This window comes from Tympanuchus pallidicinctus, unplaced genomic scaffold (assembly GCF_026119805.1).
Source record: "Tympanuchus pallidicinctus isolate F22 unplaced genomic scaffold, pur_lepc_1.0 scaffold8, whole genome shotgun sequence".
Classification (NCBI taxonomy): Eukaryota; Metazoa; Chordata; class Aves; order Galliformes; family Phasianidae; genus Tympanuchus; species Tympanuchus pallidicinctus.
The window spans coordinates 26,182,481-26,201,682 of NW_026294802.1; the positions used below are offsets into that span (position 1 = coordinate 26,182,481).

General features: G+C 46.7%; 2 protein-coding genes and 1 long non-coding RNA gene across 13 annotated transcripts in view; all 3 read left to right on the forward strand.

The window, feature by feature from the left end:
* Positions 1 to 3,950, forward strand: part of OSBPL8 (oxysterol binding protein like 8) — an 81,060-nt gene extending 77,110 nt beyond the window's left edge. For all 10 annotated transcript variants that reach the window (XM_052668326.1, XM_052668328.1, XM_052668327.1 and 7 more), the window contains one exon: positions 226 to 3,950. In XM_052668326.1, the coding sequence (XP_052524286.1) occupies positions 226 to 361 (136 nt within the window). In that variant the 3' untranslated portion in view covers positions 362 to 3,950. The remainder of the gene's footprint in view (positions 1 to 225) is intronic.
* Positions 3,951 to 4,089: 139 nt separating this feature from the next.
* On the forward strand, positions 4,090 to 6,887 carry BBS10 (Bardet-Biedl syndrome 10). Of its 2 annotated transcripts, XM_052668338.1 has the most exons (3): positions 4,090 to 4,265; positions 4,348 to 6,215; positions 6,310 to 6,887. In XM_052668338.1, exons 1-2 carry the CDS (start codon positions 4,090 to 4,092, stop codon positions 6,209 to 6,211), a joined length of 2,040 nt encoding a protein of 679 aa, XP_052524298.1. In that variant the 3' UTR covers positions 6,212 to 6,215; positions 6,310 to 6,887. The 2 variants fall into 2 exon arrangements, with proteins under 2 accessions (XP_052524298.1, XP_052524297.1); XM_052668337.1 differs by having other exon boundaries at positions 4,348 to 6,887.
* A 7,229-nt stretch (positions 6,888 to 14,116) lies between these two features.
* On the forward strand, positions 14,117 to 18,438 carry LOC128073440 (uncharacterized). The gene is made up of 3 exons (XR_008202709.1): positions 14,117 to 15,557; positions 16,129 to 16,221; positions 17,282 to 18,438. It is a non-coding gene; the product is annotated as an uncharacterized LOC128073440 (long non-coding RNA).
* The last annotated feature ends 764 nt before the right edge of the window (positions 18,439 to 19,202 follow it).

Genomic DNA, 19,202 nt, shown 5'->3' on the forward strand with positions numbered 1-19,202 from the left:
TACTGATTGCCCAGCTGTTTTGGAGGCTTATCTTTCTCCTTTCAATGCCATGATGTCTTTGAAGAACTGGGAAAATTAGTTCAACTATCCTTCTTCTACATGTTAATTACTTATCAATAGTACATAATTTTCCTCAATGTTTGTATCCTGGGGGGAGCCCCAACAAACTAGGAATGTCAGATTGTCTGGATGGTGATTTACGAGATATTATTCTGTGCCTTACAGGGACATAATGGCTCTACGAAATCGAGTCACTTCTAATTCCCCACCTGTGGACAACCAGTTTTTGCAGCTGAAGCACTATATCTTCATTTTACTCCTGGTTCTGCTACAGCTTATCATCAATTTCTTGTTCAAATAGGAAGTGTGAACAAGAGCCTTTCTGAACTGGAATGATCAAACTCTTACTGGGGACCATGTTTTAAGTTGGACTTTAAATGATGCAATATTATCTGAAAGAGCCTTGTAGCAACAACTTGCAGAACTTTTTTGCCTCAGAGTCCGTGGTTCAGAATCATCCTCCCATCTACCCAGTTGAAGTAAGACTCGTGTAAGTGCCAGTACACTCTTGCTCCTGGTGTGTGCCTCTGTTTCAGACATACAGCATCAGCCTTGTGTTTTTTATTACGTCACATGCTGTACTGATGAATCTTCACCACAGAATAGATAAATTCAAAATTCAGAGTGCAGGCTCTGTAGGTTGGACCTGATTCCTGTTTTGGTAGTGTAATAAGCAGCAGACTTTGTTACATTTAAACTTACAACTTTTGTAACAAAGTAACTTTTAAAGTAGCGAGGCTTACCAACTTTTTTTTTTTTTTTTTAATGGTGTTGGGTGTTTGGATGTGAACTTTTATTTGAGGTCAAATGAACACATTCTTATACAAAGGTCATGACTGTTAGGAACTGGCAAGTACAAAGCTGAAGTCTCTGGGAATTCTGCAATTTTATGTCCTTGATTTGTTTTGGATGTGTGACAGTTTGTGTCCTGAATTACTACAGTGGCTTATAAGCCAATTTTTTTTTTTTTTTTTTAATACATATAATTTTAAAACTTCAGGTTCTTCACAAAAACATTCCTGTATCTACTGTACAGAGCACGTTTTTAATAGCGCAGCACCTGGGCAGGTACTGTGTTTGTACATTCACACTCATGAACTGCAAATACTGAGGTTTTAGGGTTTGCTTTTTAAGTCTTGATAAATCTGTAAGTCCTGAATTTATTTTGGAGTATGGCTGCGTCTCAGTAAGAAGGCAGACTGCCAATGCCAGGACTCTTTCTTATTTCAGAAACAAAATGTGAAGATGAAAAGTTATGTTTAGTACATAGCATGAGTTGAGCTTTCCAAAGGAGGGACTGTGTGGAACAGGATTTGGCCACTGTCAGCAGGTCATCTGCAAATGAGAATGTGTGTTTACAAGGGAAATGGCTTCAGAAATGGTGGGACGGCTAACAAAACAAATAAGAACAAATGATAGTGAAGCGCTGTTTGTTACATTCACAGTGTATATATACTACCTAACTGAATACTCAGTGCACCTGTTCATTATCTGCAGCCATACCAACTTATGTGAACTTTAAATTTCAAATTAAAACCAGAGCTTGTAGCATCTTGTTGGAAGAACAGCACACATATACAGCACTTACAGCTAAAAAAGTGGTACCAGTGTTTATCTGGTGAATTCCTTCTGGCAGTCAAGCCTTTCCATGTACATGTATCAAGTCCAAAAGTAGCCAAAAGTGTTGTAAAGCTACTTTCAGCAACCCAGATAAGAAAGCAGGAAGACAGGAGACACAGAGTATAGCCAAGTTTGTTTTCAGTGGGTCCTCTCAGAAATCAAATGGAAAGTTTGGAGCTGCCATGGCCTTGGGCAGCCTCAGTAACTCTTCCAGTGATCTCACATTCTGTTCTGCATCAGCCTTGTCCAGCATTTGGTGAAAATTCTATTTACTTAGTCAAGCTCATTTGTTCCCATGGCTGACATCTTCACAGCACTTCACTTTCTTTTTCATTTTACCCCTTCTTTGGACCTCAGCTGTGTGAAAGTTCGTTGCTTAAGCAGTCACTTCAGCTTGTTTCTTACAGCTTCGTACTAGCATAGCTTGTTCTGGAATCAGAACATTTTGGAATGTGGACTCTATTGTCTGCAACTGATGAGGTGGAATTTGTGAATATAGGAAGTTTCTTACTGTTAAGTTTTGTGTCCCTAAATTAAGTCTCCAACAGAAATTGAAATTGTTTGCCGTATATAAAATGACATAAAAAAAGCAGAATACTATAGTATTAATTTAATCTACTCAGCATGGAATTGGGCCATTTGTTACAGTGCTCAAATGTCAAAGCTTCATCTGTCATAACTATCCATTACAGGTTCCTAAGCATGCTCCATGTGTGGGAGTAATATAAAAGGAAATGAGTGAGGTAAAAATAAAATCAGAATTTGAGCAATAACTTTAATCCCCTAAAATAGCTCTGCTAAATTTGGGGTGCTGAAAACTCTTGACTGACAGTTACAAGCTTTTTATCTGCCTTGTAAATGGAAATGTCCTTCTGCTCTTTTATTTTGATTTTAATCCTTCTATTTAAGATCAGTCACTAACACAGACTGGATGTATTTTTACATTCACTGTTCATGGATTTGACCCAGCTAGCTGGCTGGCAGCACAGTGTTGGGCAGCATCAGACTAAACAAATGTTCCATATCTGAAATTGAGCTTCAGCTCAAGGCAAGTCAGAACTGAATGGAGTGAGACAAAATGCCTATGCTTATGTTCCTTTTCAGTTTATTTTTAGAGGTTACTTCTGTCATAAAGGTGGTTTTAGTCGTGGTCCAGAAAAGTAAAGGATATATGATGAAACTTTTAAAAAGTAAAACTGCAGACTTCTGCTTGACAGAACGATTGGATTTCTTAAATTCTAGAAAGTACATCGGAGTCCAGCTGGATGATGTTCCCCCGTGTGAACAGGACGGCATCATTTCCTGCCTGATGCTTGTAGTACTGCTGCCCGTGGGCCTGGTGTGTGAGGGCTTTTCCGTGGCACATCACGATTGTCTGCTTGCCCACAACGTGTGGGTGATCTTGAATATGAAATATCTGATGCTGAGATCTGTGTGAGTTACAGAGCGGCCTGTACAGCCTGCAGATAGATGTGTGAGGGCTGTAGCTTCCCAGTTTGTATGATTAAACAGCACTAGTTTGTTTTCACATTTGATTTAAAGATCTCAAGGGGGTGGTTGTTTTTTGTTGTACAGGAAATACCATCAGAAATTGTTGCCACGTGGTTTTGTTGTTTTGTTTTCAAATACACTCTAAGCCTTTAATTTGCCATTAGGTACAGATTGCCTAGCTAGGTGCCCGTGACCTAGGCTAAAAGAGCAAATATGAGACGTCACAGGGCACTATTTCAGCAGCAGGAGATGTCGTACTTTTCACGTTGGATGTCTTTTAAAGACGAGGCATTGCTTACTGAGGGCAAAGCCTGCTTTCCCCCCCCAGTTTAATTTTGTCAGGAAGTTGTCTTATAGGTCTTCCTCCCAAATGCTGGTTTCTCTTTCTTTCCTCTTTGTTTGCCACCCTCCTGTGCCTTTGGGATTTCCTTTTTTTTTTTTTTTTTTTCCCGATGTGTTTATGGAGCACTCCGGGTTCCATGTGTAGCGCGTTTTCTTAAGAGGCTGTTACTTCACTACTCCATCTGTAAATAACGGATAACAGGGGTTCTCTGTACATCTGTAAGTTGTGTTGGTTCTTAAGGGTACCCTCCAATCGCTGAAAACTGAGCGGATCGAAGCTTTGTAAACAGTGCCTTCCCGAGGGGTTTCTTGTTGTTCCCAGACACGGTTTGTCGAGTTTGTGCCATATGTAACACCCGACCTTTCGTGAAGGCTTGCGTGTTTGAAATTAGTTCCCCTGCTAGACCCTCCGGTTGCAAATAAAAATGTGAACTACAGCCCCCGCTCCCGCCTTGACAGCATTTCTCGGGGAAAGGGGCCGTGAAGGGCGGGCAGGGAGGCGGACTCTCGCCACAGGGCCTCGCGTCACGCCGCCGCCCCGCGCATGCGCCGCGCTCCCCTCAGCGGACGGTTGCCATGGCGGCGCGGCCCGGGCTGCGGCAGGAGGCGGCGGCGCTGGCGGGCGCGGTGCGCGGCGCGTTGGGGCCGCGGGGCGGCCGGGCGCTGCTGGTGCGGCCCGACGGCCGGGCGCTGCTGACGCGGGACGGGCGGCGCCTGCTGGAGGCGCTCAGCCTGCAGCCGCCCACGGCCAGGTACGGCGGCGGGAGGGCCGGGCCGAGTGGGGAAGAGAAGGGGGCCGGGCGGGGCAGCGCCTAACGCCCCGTGTGCCCGCAGGGCGATGGCGGCCTGCGCCTGCCGCCACCAAAGCGCGACGGGGGACGGCGCCAAGACCTTCGTGCTGCTGCTGGCTGCCGTGTTGGGCGCGATGCGGGAGGGCTCCCTGCGGCGGGCGGCGCGGGCGCTACCGGCCTTCGAGCGACGGGTGCTGGAGCGCGTCGTGGCGGGGGGCCTGAGGCCGCACCTCCGCAGCGCCTTCCCCGCGGGCGGGCCGGAGGCGGAGCTGGAGGCGGTGGCGCTGGAGGCGCTGCTGGAGGCTTATCTGCGGGGTCGGCTGGGGCCGGGCGAGCGGCGCGCCGTGGCGCTGCTGGGCTGCGAGCTGTGCACCCGCTGCGGGGCGCGCCGCCCGCCCGCGCTGCGCCTCCTCTGCCGCCGCTTCGCGCAGCTGCACGCCGCCGCCGCCGGGCTGCCCCTCTCCCGCTCCAGGATCCTGCCCGGCGTCCTGCTCCGCAGGGACTTCGCCGTCTACTGCCCGGCCGGCGACCGGCTGCGCGCAGTGCTGGTCACCCGCTGCCTGCGGCCCGTGCTCGCGGCACCCGGCGTGGAGTGCGCGGTGCGATCCGAGCGGCAGCACCGGGCCGCGCTGCGCTGGTGCGGCGGGAGAACGGAGGCCGTGATGGAGCGCCTGCGGAGCAGCGGCGTGAGGCTGCTGCTGTCCGGCGTGAAGCAGCACGAGGAAGTTATCTACTACGCGAAATTACACGGTGTGTCCGTGGTGGAGTGTTTGTCATCAGAAGAAGTGGCCCTTATCTCTGAAATCACAGGAATCTCGCCCTATGACCCTGCCGGTGATAGCGTGCAGAGGGAGATCACAGAGGCTGCAGTGGTAACCTTCTGCCAGCCCCTGCTGCTGGGCTCCCAGCGGTATGCGCACATTGGCTTCAGCAGCGCAGGCGCCTTCCAGCCCCACTGCCTGGTTCTGTGCGCTCCTGTCGATGCCGTTAACGAGCAGCATGCGGCCGCTCTGCACGGGGCCTTCACCATGCTGCTGCAGCTCTTCAGAGAGGTGGGTCAGGAGTGCGGAGATGAGAGCCGGAATGGTGCCTCAGGTGTTGGGAGCGGATATTGTCCAGCTACTGAAACGCAGGTGGTGATAGAAAGTATTGCTTGTGGCAGCAGTCAGGTTTCTGAGCATCAGCTGGGAGGTTGCAGGGGTGAAACAACAGCACAAAGTTCAGATTTTGCTTTGCAGGAAAGCGAACATCCTGATTGTACGCCACCAGCCTCAGCTCCTGGCCCACATAGCAAGGAGCTGAATGTCTGCACCGGTGGGACTGACTCGGCAGGGACACACAAACTGTGTGAGTGTGCAGATGGGATGAACGAGAGCCACCGAAGGCACACAGTGGTGTGCAGTCACAGGAATCACAGCACTGCTGTAGTCAGCACTGGTACCCTGTGTGAGCACCTAGGTGTCGATAAAGGCTTAGAGAAGGCTGGCAGTGGTGTTACACAGAGTTGTCCCTGCTCCATCCTAGAAGCAGGATCAGTTCTGCCAGTAGGAGGTTACTTTGAAATCCTGTTACATTATTATATTCTGCATTATGCAAAGCAGGTTCAGCAGTCAGCAGTTATTGTCATATCTAATGTAGTTGCTGATGCTTTGTTAAGTATTCCAAAGGCCTTATATGGAACAGAACGGAACGGCTTTACCAAGTTTTATCTTGAAACCATAGAAGCACTCAGGAAGAATCAGCCCCTGCCTGTGAATGAGAAAGGCTTGGAATCAGTTTATTGCAAATACCAGCTGGTAACTTCAGTTCTTCATTGTGCTACACAGCTTCTCAATATTGATTTAATCATTGGTGTTAAGCGGCCACCACAGAAAATTGAGGATAATGATTCGGATGACGATTGCTGAAATTGTAAATAAAAATGTTTTTGATAGCGCATTTCCCTGCGTCTTCTTTTCAAGTGATCTCAAATTTCAGTGCTGGAGACTAAAAGATCTCTTTTTAGATCCACAGACCTAACGTGCTTCGTAGAAGTAGAGGAAGAAAGAGGCTGACAGTTGGGATCTGTGTAGATCTATCTCCCTGCAGCCCGTGGGCACTGCACAGGGCAGATCTCCACTTGCGCCATGGAGGAGCCTGCAGTGCACCAGGATGAGGCCTGAAGGAGGCACTGCCCGTAGATGCACCCGTGCAGGAGCATCCTGTGCTGGAGCTGCAGCCTGTGGAGAGGGGCCCGTGGTTGGGCAGGAGGGCTGGGGGAGCCGCCGCTCATGGGGATGTGTGCTGGAACAGTGCACTTCTGAAGGTGGGCCCTGTGTTAGGGGCTCTGTTGGAACAGAGCTTGGGGAGCTGGGGCCTGTGGGAAGGACACCTGGAGCCGGGCAGGGAGCAGCCAGGCCTGACTGGACTGCAGCCCCCCTTCCCTGCACTGCTTGCAAGGAGGAAACAGTAGAACAAAGGCTGAAGCTGAGTGAAAACGGAAAGGGCTGAAGGTGTCATCAGTTTGTTGTTTTTTTGTTGTTATCGTTTTCACTGTCCTACTTTGTTATTAATTGGCAATGAATTAAATTAATCTTCCTCAAACCAAGTCTGTTTTGTACTTGACAGTAATTAGTGAGCAGGCTCCCTCCCTGTTGTCCCATGGTGTTGTTCCCAATTTCTACTCCGTCTTGCTGAGGGAGCACCTCCATGTTCACTGAAGAGATTTATTTAAGGAAGAACAAGGGACAGTAATTTTTTTTTCTAGTAGAATCATTTCTGATATGTGCAGAAGAGTGGGTGTGGAATTAAACACAGAGGAGAGAAAATTACACTCCTGACAGCTCAGTAATGCAACAACTGGCCCAAGCTGAGCCCACAGAGCTCCCTGCTCAGACAGGTCCAGAGCTGGGAGCTGCTTGCTGGCATTATTTTCTGTACCATTATTATCTGTACCATTATTATATCTGCACAATTACATAGAACTGTTTTTTTTCTTTTTTTTTTTTTCTAACAATTCTTTCATCTGGCACCTGACCCATCTCTGGTAAAAGCTCTAGAATCTGAAGGTTCTTTGAGTTGAGTGCTGTATTTCATTGACTTCCCTGCTATTTTCTATTTGTGAATGATCCATTCTTACTTTTGAACCACAGTTTCCCCAGTTTTTCTTGAGAGTTCCCAAAATGGCGCTCCTTTTCCTCAGAGAATATCAGGAATGGTGTCTTTGCTGGGGTGGGTACATGTTTGGTACGTGGCCATTCAGTTTCCAGCCCTGGGGTCTGAGTTGGGTGTGAGAGATGCTCCGGGGGAAAAGCAGAAGAGCGGGATCCCTCCTGGAGCCAACCCTTTCCCAAGGCAACCTGCTCAGCCTGGGCATCCTCTCACTGCTTCTTGGTACCTCCTCCTTCACTGCAATTCTTTGTGTAGCTCTTCCAAATTTTAGAGCTTTCTGTAAATGTATTCACTCTTTGAGAGCTGACATGGAGATGATTTTAAGACTGATTTCTTGATGTCGTGGCAAGGCCAAATTCAAGACCCAAGGGGCCCCTGGGTTGGGAATTTGGTGTTTCAAAGCCACAAGAAGCAGTATGTCTAGAAGTGCACTATGGTCAGATCAACCTCGTGGGTTTTATTTCTGGTAGCATGGCCTAGAGAGTTTTTCTGTTTGTGGTTGAGTGTGGATTTGTGTCCACACAAACTGGAAGGCAGGTCCGTGCTTGAAATACAAGCAAGCACAGAGAGAAACAATGCACAGTGACACTAGATCCACGCAGCAGTGGCTCTTGAGAATGGGTGCAAGCAGTTCACCTGATGGTGATTTGGTGAACCGTCATTTGGTGCTCTGGGTGGTGGTGGAGTCTCAGCACACTTCTGCGGGTGGCAGTTCCTGTGCTGACAGAGACAAGCCTGCATTCCAGCAGCATTCCTCCATCCCTGCTCCCGCTGAGGAACCCCAGCAGCACGGCCAAGCACAAGTTCCCATTTGGGTGGCTTAGTGATGTTATGAGCCGTCAGCTGCATTCACCTGTTCCTATGTTTTAACATGTTGAATATGCCTGAATAGGTTAGCTACAAAGGCGCATTTTTTGTTGCCTTTAAGCCGAAAGCTCCGAGGTTAACTTAAAACAGTACCAAATGTCAATGTGGTATTTGTTGTACTGTGCTAACTTGCTATGGTTTCTGTTGTTACCTTTGTAACAGTCTTCCAGAGCCGACAGGTGGGTGATTAATGGTACCACATGAGGAGATTAAGAAAGATTATATTCTTCACACGCATGCATCTCTGTAACTGAGATAGAACTGTATTCACTTCACCCTACTAGATTTGCTTTTTGTATAGCAGATCTGCTATTAACCATAGAAACTTCCAATTTTTTTTTTTTTAATTGATAAATTTTCTATCAGTGCTTAGGTTAATGTGTCTCCTCGTGTCTCCTTTTTTTCTTCAGCTTTATATCTCAAGCTAGAAACTATTTTGGTATTAAAGCAAGGAGATGTTTGCAATTTAATTTCTTTACATCTAAGGAATAGGTAAATATTTCAGCCACCATTAAGAACGGGTATCAAGCATGAACTTTGCTTACTATGTAATTTATCTCACTATTACTATTAAGACTGAACAAAACGAGCACTAATGTCAAAATTTGTAAACAGCAGCTTTGGAAATGTGTTGGCTGCAATTAACACAATTAAATTTTTGCGGTAGCATTTTGTGAGCATTTGTATCTTGTGAACGAAGCTGGAAATAGCCGCTGTATTGGAGATGAGACAGATTGCTTCCCTGTGGGAACGTCAAACTAATAATTGCTTTCAGGAATAATAATTGTAATGTTAGCATTCCAAAACCAAAAATGATAAAAGTGAGTATGTAATACAGTTAATAATAACAACTTCCTCTTATGATGTGATTCAGTGGAGGAAGAGACTTCAGAAGCAGTTCTTCTGCCTGCAGTAGATAGGAAGGCAGGAGGTAAGCGCTGCCCTCTGTTTGAAAACACTTCTGGCAAAAAGAGCAGCAAATAGTTTTCCTACAGAAACTGCTGGTTCAGCAGACTGTTTATCATGAGCAGATGAAAGCACCGTTACACTGAAGCTTTGATTCAGTGCGGGATTAAGGGCACATCAGAAATACTGCTTCCTGTGCGGCTGCGTTCTAAGCCACCAACAGCAGAACTCACTGTAAGGGATAATATTTCCACTTAAAGTATTTGCAGAATGTGTTGTTTTACAGAACAGAATTTCTAACCTGGTCATGTTTTGGATTTCCAGTGAAACAATTTAGCGCTGTGATGTTCCTTTTCAGAACTATCATGACCTACTTTCAGTGGGTGTCTCCATTTTCCAGACCAAGCATCTGATCAAATCCTAACCTGAAATGTAAATGCAGAACGAACACATGGCAGGGATTTCTCTGGGTATGCAGGAAAAGGCAGCTCCAAATGAGAGTTATGTCTGCTGAGATTTCACCTTCGGAATTGATACATGCCTGGCAGTGTGTGTGAGGATTAAATTTAGGCTTTTGAAGCAATGAAAGCCATAGTAGAAACAGCTGGATTGTGTTTGTGAGGCAAATAAACCACACAGAGCCATTTCCTAAAACTAGGAATACTCTGAGACTCCTGTTACCACTGTAGTACAGGAAAAAGTGTACAGAATAGTTACACAGTGCTGCAGAAAATACGGTGTGTTATCAGCATTGGCCCTTGTTGCCAAATATAATTAGTTTTCAATTATTGGGGCAGCTGTAGGCCCCTGCTGCAGGATGCCTCTGCCTTCCCTGGTGTGCTGGAGCAGCTCTGCGTGGCTGTGGCCTCAATGAGACACTTTTCTGGTGCAGCTGGCTCCACAAAGCCTGTAGCTGCCCTGTGACCAGCGCATTTATAGCTCCCAGAACACAGCGGAGGGCAGCCTATTCAGTTTCTTGATTGATGACTTTGTGCATGTGAAACCTTTCTTCATAACTTACACATCTCAAAAGAACAGTTTAGAACTGTGATGCTTTAAGGTCAATTCTTGGTAAGAAGTACCGGTACTTGCCATAATGAAAGTCGATTTTCAGCATTTGCAATTCAGCCTGAATAACCTTTTTGGCTGAAATTTCCCCATGCTGTACAAGGAGTGACTGCTTCCTGCTGACACATGGAGAATTTTGGCCAAGCACTTCAATTCTTTTGGAAAAGGAGTTAGAAAAGTACTTTGCTTTGCCTTCATTTTGTCTGGTCTTTTATTTGAGCTTCTCTTCAGTCCCCTTGCTGGGAAGACAGTTCTCCTGTTTCTTCTCTGCTGAGAGCTGGAAAGAGATACGAGCCAGGTAGCAAAAACATTCTGAACCCAAATCCTTCTGTCCTTCTGTCTGATATCAGGTGCTGCTGGGCTGTTTCCTCTCATGATTCATTTGGGGCTGAAAAATATAAAAGCTGCTCAGTCGTATCCAGGAAGGGTCCTGCTGTGCCAAAGTCACATGCAGCATCGTGCAGTTTGCTGTAGTGCTTATCTGTATGGATGAGTTTGGCCATCTTGCATGCTGCCATGTGGATAAGTGGGGAGGTTTGGAAATTACTGGTGCTTGTAGTAATACAGCAAGTGTTAGAAATCAGAATATGTGGTGCATTCCCTGTAATCTGAGGCATTTTTATCACCCTGTAAAATTAGACGCACTTTCTAACCCTTGATGGTTAATAGGAAGTGCTGTCAGCATCTCTATATCGTAGGACTCCCTTCTATTTCAGAAGTTTGCCACCTTGGCTGCAGTCCCAAGTGCTGCAGAAGATATCTGGTTTGGATGCATGAAAAAGAACCAGTCAGTAAACAAGCAGGAAGGGGAAACTTTTCACCTCCTGTATCGCTGGGTCGTTGCTTCTACTCTCTGATTGACTATAGAAGTGATGAGTAATGCAATGGTAATTGCATGGATGTGTGGGTGGGGAGAGGGAGGAACCAGAATGAGAGAAGGCAGAAGATAGTAACACCCAGTTCAAAGGGAAGAGAGAGGGAAAGACAAAAAGAGAGTGATGAATGAATTGTCATTTGGAAGGAAGAATATAGAGTCTGGTGTACATAAACAGGAGAAAGCAGCCACAGCTTCCGTATCACCTTCCCTGGGCATGCAGTAGGAAGGGGAATACACTATGTTCTCGGAAGAGTGGCAAATGGGAAAAAAAAATCCCTGAAAAAAATTTTCTCCTGTGCTGGAATATACAAATAGCTGCCTTGGAAAGCCTTGGGAGGAGCCCTGCAGACAGCCTGTCCACACACATACCCTGCCAATCTGGGCCATAAACTTGCAACAGCCTGTGAGAACAATTCAGAGGTCTGATACTGAAGCTCAAGGAGTCAAGGGATGGGTGCTGAAAGGACTGGGTGTGTGTTAGATTTGTTGAGATAGAACGGCCTGTCCTCACTGGGGTGGTTTTTGATCCTTAGGCACACAGACACACACTGAGGCCATCAGCAGCAGTAGTTCCGCTCCCTGGCCTTGGTGGCAGGGGTTCCTGGCCTGAGCTCATGTGTCTGTGCTTGGCTGGGGGCACTGGATAGGTTCATGTTGTGGGAAGTGCAGCAAGTAGCACAGAGATGCCATGGGAAGGCGTGGAAGCTGCTAGATTTATTGCTTTGGAAATAATTTTACAAACTCTTATTGTAGTCATAAATCATCTGATAAATTTGGCACTAGCTACGCCTCAGATAATTAATCTAAATTTACTTGTGTTAAGCATAGAAAGCACACCCAGGACCTTTCAGATTATTGTACATAGTGAAATATAACAGAAGCTCAGTACTTTTATAGAATTATAGGACATAAATCAGCTTTCTTACAATTTTCTGAGTTCTCATTTGTGTGAAACGTTTTGAGAAAAAAAAATTATTGTGAAAATCATCGTTTTCTGGGAACTCATATACCAATCCCTCTTATTGCCAGTGTTTATTTAATAACTGGCACTCGGAATCATGAAAAGAGGTCCAATGGTTCATCCCCACTGAGAACAGCAGTTCTACCTCTGTGTATTCAGACCCAAACCTCCAATCCAAATATATTCAAGTGACTTCAAGCCAAATATACCAAACTTACAGAGTGCACACCAGTGTACTTTTTTATTATCTATGTTATTATTATCATAGAATCATAGAATTACAGAATGGCTTGGGTTAGAAGGGACCTCAAAGATCGTCTGCTTTGGGCCGGGATGCTGCTGCCATGGGCAGGGATGCCAACCACTAGATCAGGATGCCCAGTATTGTTATTATGTTACATAATTGTCCAATCTGTTTCTGATTAGTAATTGACATTGTTTTTCACATTAAAATGAAAAGTGGTCAAAAAAAATTATTAACAGGATCATAACATGTTACCTTGTTTTATATTAAACTTATCTGTGTTCTAACCTCTCGCTCTGTGGCAACTGCGGGGTATTACAAACGTGACTAATATCTCACATTTAACACTGTGTTTTGACTCAGAACTGCTGACTTTGACTGTATCATTTCAGCTGCAAAGATCAAGTTGCAATAAAGATGTGGGAAACACCTCTGAATATCTTGGAAATCTTTTACCAGGAACCACTAGGGAAAACAGTGAATTTGTATTCTGGAGTCCTATAGCAGTGTATGCCCAAGGTCAGAATTGAGTTGCAGAGCAGCAGCATCTGCATGCTGTGTTCAGTAACTTGGCAGCCGTGAAGCTTTTCAATTTTACCTTTACATTTTGGTACTGCTCTGTACCAAAGCCTGAATCTGTGTGGAAATGCAGAGAAATACATTTCTCATCGCCGTGCCCTCTGGATTGCTGTGGTCAGAACGAGTGGGTGTTACCATGAGGAGATGGAATAAATGTTGCTGCTTTGAAATGCTGCCTCTACAGCTCCCAGTGTTACCGCACTTGTCATCATGAGCTTTCTAAATGCTCTTCTTTTCAGCTTCCAGTAAATTCATTCCACTCACAGAAACACCCACATCTGTAGCAAGACATGTATGTATGTATTCGCCTTTCCTTATTTTCCATATCGTGACAGTCATGTTTTCCCTACCCAGCTCTCCTTCCTTGCACTGTTCTGTCGTGCCGTGTGACCCCACTCCGTGGTTATGTCCATCTTTTTCCCCAAGGTTGAATGTTGTCATGTTTTGTTAAACTCTTCAATGCCAGAATATCTCTTGACTTACTGCTGATCAGATTCACGTGTATTTTAATTTCCCTGTTAAAAAATTATTTTAATACAAGACTCATTGAATGATTCAATAGAAAAGAGCAGGTCTGGATATTTCATTTAAAGGTGGCAAGTGCTGAGGAGTTTTCAAACTTTTCACCATAACGAGCTGCACAGAGTTAATAGCTTTGGCTTAATAATAGCTGAATTTTATTTAGCAGAAATTTCCAGAATGGCTGTCTGGAGCAGGATCAGAGAGACGTTATATCTTGTTCTGATTTTTACTTCTGACTACTGTGGTAAAATTTAGATGCTAGTAAGGAAGCAGACAATGTCTTCTGTGCCTTTCCCTTCTAATACAGGAGAAACTGGCTCACAGAGGAAGGATTTCAGCACACAGCCTGGAGATGCGTTTACAGTGCCATGGTTTTGACAAGCCTGGCCCTTCCACTTGCTGCAGCCCTGAGCCATCCAGTGTGGCTGGAACCGCAAGCAACTGGGAACACACTGTGACTGCAGTATCTGGCACAAACACGCCTTGGGGAGGAATGCTCCCATCTGCTGCATTCAGTGAGGAAATGCAAACAGAGTGACACTGGACTCTCAACTCATCTCCTTGTTCTCTGTTTCAGGTCCCAGCCTGATAGGATCATGGGGCAGGTGCCAGGCACAGCCCTGGGCAGGGATGCTGGCACCCTCCTGGCATTGCATGGTCACCCCTGTGCCACAGCACCAGTCCCAGCTCCCATCGGGCCCAGCAGGCGCCTCAGAGCCAGACAGAGGGGCTTCAGCACCCAGAGCTCAGCCTTGGCACCCACACCTCACTGCAGTGCCTGGGACTGTCAGGAAGCATATCTGTATGGCTTTTTTTATGGCTCCAGATGTGGTTTGTGGGTTCCCATCTCCGCTGAATTATTTGTCTTTTGCTTCTCATCAGCTGGGCCCACAAAAGGGTGTTCCTGCCAGCTGCAGAGCAGGCCTGAGCCACTCAGCACATTCCTATCACACTGCTCCGGGAGCCCGTCTGATGGCTGGTAACTGGCACTGCGCTATGTCTGCAGGGAGAGCCAGCCTGGCCCAGCCTGCCGTACTGAGCAGGTTCAGCTGTCACTGTGTGTGTGTCTCTGGGCCTGTCAGAGAGCACTGCGTGTTCAGCTGTGGCTGTGCACCATGGCTGTGGGAACTGAGCACTGAAAATCAGGAACCTTCTATTGGATTGTATGTGTCAGGTAATTCCTGCTCATGTTAATCATCGGCAAATGTAAAAACGCTTTGAGACTTTGATAATCCTTGTGAAACAGCCTACGCTTTGGAGGATGTAGCTGCCATCAGAACAAATCCTAATATCTACAAATTTCTCATTTATCGATGGAATTCTGCTTCTTTCCTCTAATCTCCTCTTGGAGATTTTATTTATTGAGAAAACAAGAAACTGTTTTTACTGATAACAGGTCCAACCCATACCTCTGGTTCAGAGTAATACCAGATACTTATCTGAGATCATCATCTGCAGTTTTTCAATTTCAATGCATTAGCCCTAACACTCACAAGAGAAAGAAGCAATTTTATTCAGATCTTGTTCCACTGGGCCAAAATCAACCTTGAGGTTCAACATTCAGGATTGTTTTGTTTTGCTTGTTTGGGTTTTTTGTATCAAAAATGATTAGTGTTGACTGATCCCTACTTTACAGGCTGCCACTTCAATAGCAATCCTGCGTGCTCATTTATAGACTCATAGAATCACAGAATCACAGCACCATAGAATCATTTGAGTGGAAAGGAATACTTAAGGGCAGTCTAGTCCAACTCCCCTGCAGTGAACAAGGACACTTACAGCTGGATCAGGTTGCTCACAGCCCCATCCAGCCTGACCTTGAGTGTCTCCAGGGAACGGGGCTTCCACCACCTCTCTGATTGACCTGTTCCAGTGCTTCACCACCCTTACTGTAAAAATCTTTTTCCCTATATCCAGTCTATCCATTTATGGGAAGGAATATTTTAGATGTAGTTGTACTGCCGTGATGCTCTGACTTTGAACTTTGATTTCTGCAGGTTCTTTGCCAGAGCATCCTCACAGCAAGTGAAAGGACAGAGAGCTATGACTGAATGGAAAGGCTGACTAATTACTCCAAAGGTAATGTGGGAAAGTCAGAGGGAATTGAATCATCTGCCACTAGCAATCAAAGCCCCAGTGTTCTGTTAAAAAAAGGTTGATGTACATTCCTGCTTGTAGAGGAATCAACAGATTTTGTTTAAAATTCTGCTGTTGCAGAGGGCGTTTCCTGGAGAAACATGACCACACCAGTATGTCACCTGGTGACATTCAGTGTCAGAGTGCTGATGGAAGAGGGAGGGAAGGGAAGTGAAGTGAAGGGAAGGGAAGGGAAGGGAAGGGAAGGGAAGGGAAGGGAAGGGAAGGGAAGGGAAGGGAAGGGAAGGGAAGGGAAGGGAAGGGAAGGGAAGGGAAGGGAAGGGAAGGGAAGGGAAGGGAAGGGAAGGGAAGGGAAGGGAAGGGAAGGGAAGGGAAGGGAAGGGAAGGGAAGGGAAGGGAAGGGAAGGGAAGGGAAGGGAAGGGAAGGGAAGAAATTGGTTGCTTTGCCAGGCCCAGGAGGGACAGAGAGGTCTCCTGCCCTGGCGGTGTGTGGATGGAAAGCTGCCTTGCCTTACTGTGCTGAACGGGGCCACTCACTGGATCATCCTCACAGACAGAAATCAAACACCAGAGCTCAAGTGGAAGAGATTACAGTCCTGGAGCCTAAGCTCCCACGTGCATTTGGTGAAAAGGAGACCTCTTTTAGGTTTCACGTTTTGTTTATTTATTTCCTACATGCAGTATATTCATGGAGGGCAGGCTCCTGTGGGAGAGAGGTGTGAAGCGTTTGGATTTATAAGGCAAAGAGCAATCGGGAAGGGCTGCTCCTAGTATTGTTAGAGCTGACCAAATGCTCACACTGACTCAACACAGTCAGAGATGAGCTGTGGGAGGTGGGATGGGGCTGAGGGGGGGCATTGGTGTGAGTCTTGTTCCACAAAAGGCAGGGTGCTCTCTGGTGATGCAGGCAGTGAGGCCCAGTTCTGCTGTACTGCCAGGACTGTGGCAGCCAGAGCTGGCAGGTGCCCAGAGGCAGCTTGCAGTGGGCAGCACTATACCCCGTCCCCAGAGGCTTTGCAGGCACTGGGGTTGAGCCAACCATCCTGCTGCTCGGTTTCCTTCTTCTCATCCCCTTCCTCTGTGGCTATTAATATTTTTTATAGCCCAGTTGCCAGCAGTTCTCAGCAAAGCAGCTGGTCCCTCCCAGGCTGCTCTGGGTTCCTTCAGGTTTTGGCAGCTGCTGTTTCTGTTCAGTCAGAGGAGAACCAGCTCCAAAGCATGGGCTGGGCTGAGAGTGGATGGGATGGGATGGGATGGGATGGGATGGGATGGGATGGGATGGGATGGGATGGGATGGGATGGGATGGGGGAACAGCTCACATAGCCAGAGATCTGCCCACTTCTCCCTGCAGAGCACAAGCAAGGAAGGACTCCATGCACTGGGGACTACACAGCAGCCAGCAGTGCAGAAGAGGCACACTGTCATCCATAGCTGTGTGTAAATGTGCTGTGTCCCCCCATGTGAACTTGTCTGCTTCTCTTCATGAGTTGTATAGAGCTTTCATTCTGTGTTTTTACTTGCTCCAAGCTGCAGTCCTGGTGCAGCTGGTGGTGGAAACAGGCCACTCATTTAAAGTAATGGTCATCCTGGAAGGGTCAGTAGTAGAAGCTGAAGCTTTCCAGCTCTCTTCATTTGCTAATGCTGTAGGGTTGGCAGCTCCTTGTATTGATGGTGGCCCACTAAATTCACGCTTCTTTTTTTTTAGACAAACCATCCATCAGAATGGCAAATTACCCCTGAAGTCTCAGCATTGTGCTACTGAGTTCCTCTAGAAGCAACAGTGAAAAGCACAACCTATCTGCTAATTGTTTTACTTCAATGCCTTTTGCTGATATGGAGAGCTTAGAAGAGCTCAGTAGTGGTTTCAATTACTTGGGTATAAATCCAAAAAATGACAGTGGGGTTGGGCCAGATTTACAGAGCTGTAAGTGAGATTTTAAGAAATGTCTGCGTAGTTTCCTTTCAGGATCTATATCTAAATGTCTTAATTAGCCTCTCAATTCAAGGGTCTAATTTCCACCACGGTTAATGAATTGCATTTATACACAGTAGCTAAATTATCTTGCCAGTTTTTACGGAATATTTTAAAGACTCTTTATGAGAAAAAAGAGCCTCAAAGTTCTCCAGCTTTGTTTTTCCAAGTCTGAGGACTAAATATAGTGTACATTCCCCAGAAAATGTGAGTGATGGGGATTAGTAATTCATGAGTGATGTGGCCCATTTACAGCCTTAACAGCACAGAGCTCATTGTTGCATGGAGAGGATCAAACAAAACAACTGGGTTGACTTTCATGCATTTAAAACAATGAGGAATAAAGGCTTAATCGGCTAGAACTGCAAATGCTCTCTCCCTTCCCCCCCCCCCCGTTTAGTTAACACTGATGAAAATACTGAATCATGGCTAAGAATTAAGCTGTAAAGTGAATTTTAAAAGGCAAAAGGGTAATAAATAAAAGCTCCAAAGTATTAGAAGTTGGGGCTCCAAATGAATTTGGATTATGTAATAAAGCTGTCATCTGATGAAAGAAGAAATGTCCTCCCCAAACCTATGGTTGTTTCTGATTGCTGTGTTTTTAGTCCCTTTTTGAGAGGTACTATAGGTAGTAGGTGGTCACCATGAGGAAGTGCTTTGAGTCTGAGCTATTTATCAACAGCTGATTGTTTCCACACCCTTCTCTTTTATGTGAGATAGACCTCAGTGCTGGCCCCCCAAAGGGAGGGATGCCCTGTGCTATAAGCTGGGCCCCTGGAAGGGCTGCACAGAGGAGCAGAGCAGTGCCCTGAGTGAGGTGACCGTGCTGCAGCCACCTCTGTGCAGTGCTGTCTGTGCAGCCCTCCTGCAGCTCCAGCAAAGGAATGGCAAGCTTCGAAGCTTGGATGGATACACTCTTGGCTGGGTAAGGAGCTGGCTGGAGGGCCGGGCACAGAGAGTGGTGGTGAATGGAGTCAAATCCAGCTGGTGACAGGTCGTGAGTGGTGTTCCCCAGGGGTCGGTGCTGGGGCCTGTCCTCTTCAATATCTTTATTGATGACCTCGATGAGGGCATCGAGTGCACCCTCAGTAAATTCGCAGATGACACCAAATTGGCTGGAAGTGTGGATCTGCCTGGCGGTAGCGAGGCCCTACAGAGGGATCTGGACAGGCTGGAGAGCTGGGCTGAAGCCAATAGGATGAGTTTCAACAAGGCCAAATGCCGGGTCCTGCACTTCGGCCACAACAACCCCAGGCGACGCTACAGGCTTGGGGCGGTGTGGCTGGAGGACTGCGTAGAGGAAATGGACCTGGGGGTATTGATTGATGCTCGGCTGAACATGAGCCGACAGTGTGCCCAGGTGGCTAAGAAGGCCAATGGCATCCTGGCTTGCATCAGAAACAGTGTTGCAAGCAGGAGCAGAGAGGTGATTGTTCCCCTGTATTCAGCACTGGTGAGGCCGCACCTCGAGTACTGTGTCCAGTTTTGGGCCCCTCACTGCAAGAAAGATATTGAGGCCCTGGAACGTGTTCAGAGGAGGGCAACAAAGCTGGTGAGGGGTCTGGAACACAGGCCATATGAGGAGAGGCTGAAGGAGCTGGGAATGTTCAGCCTGGAGAAGAGGAGGCTCAGGGGAGACCTCATTGCTCTCTAT

Coding starts and splice junctions, on each gene's coding strand:
- BBS10 (XM_052668337.1), top strand. CDS start 4,090: ATGGCGGCGCGGCCCGGGCTGCGGCAGGAGGCGGCGGCGCTGGCGGGC. Junction 4,266..4,347: donor CTGCAGCCGCCCACGGCCAG/GTACGGCGGCGG, acceptor GTGTGCCCGCAG/GGCGATGGCGGCCTGCGCCT.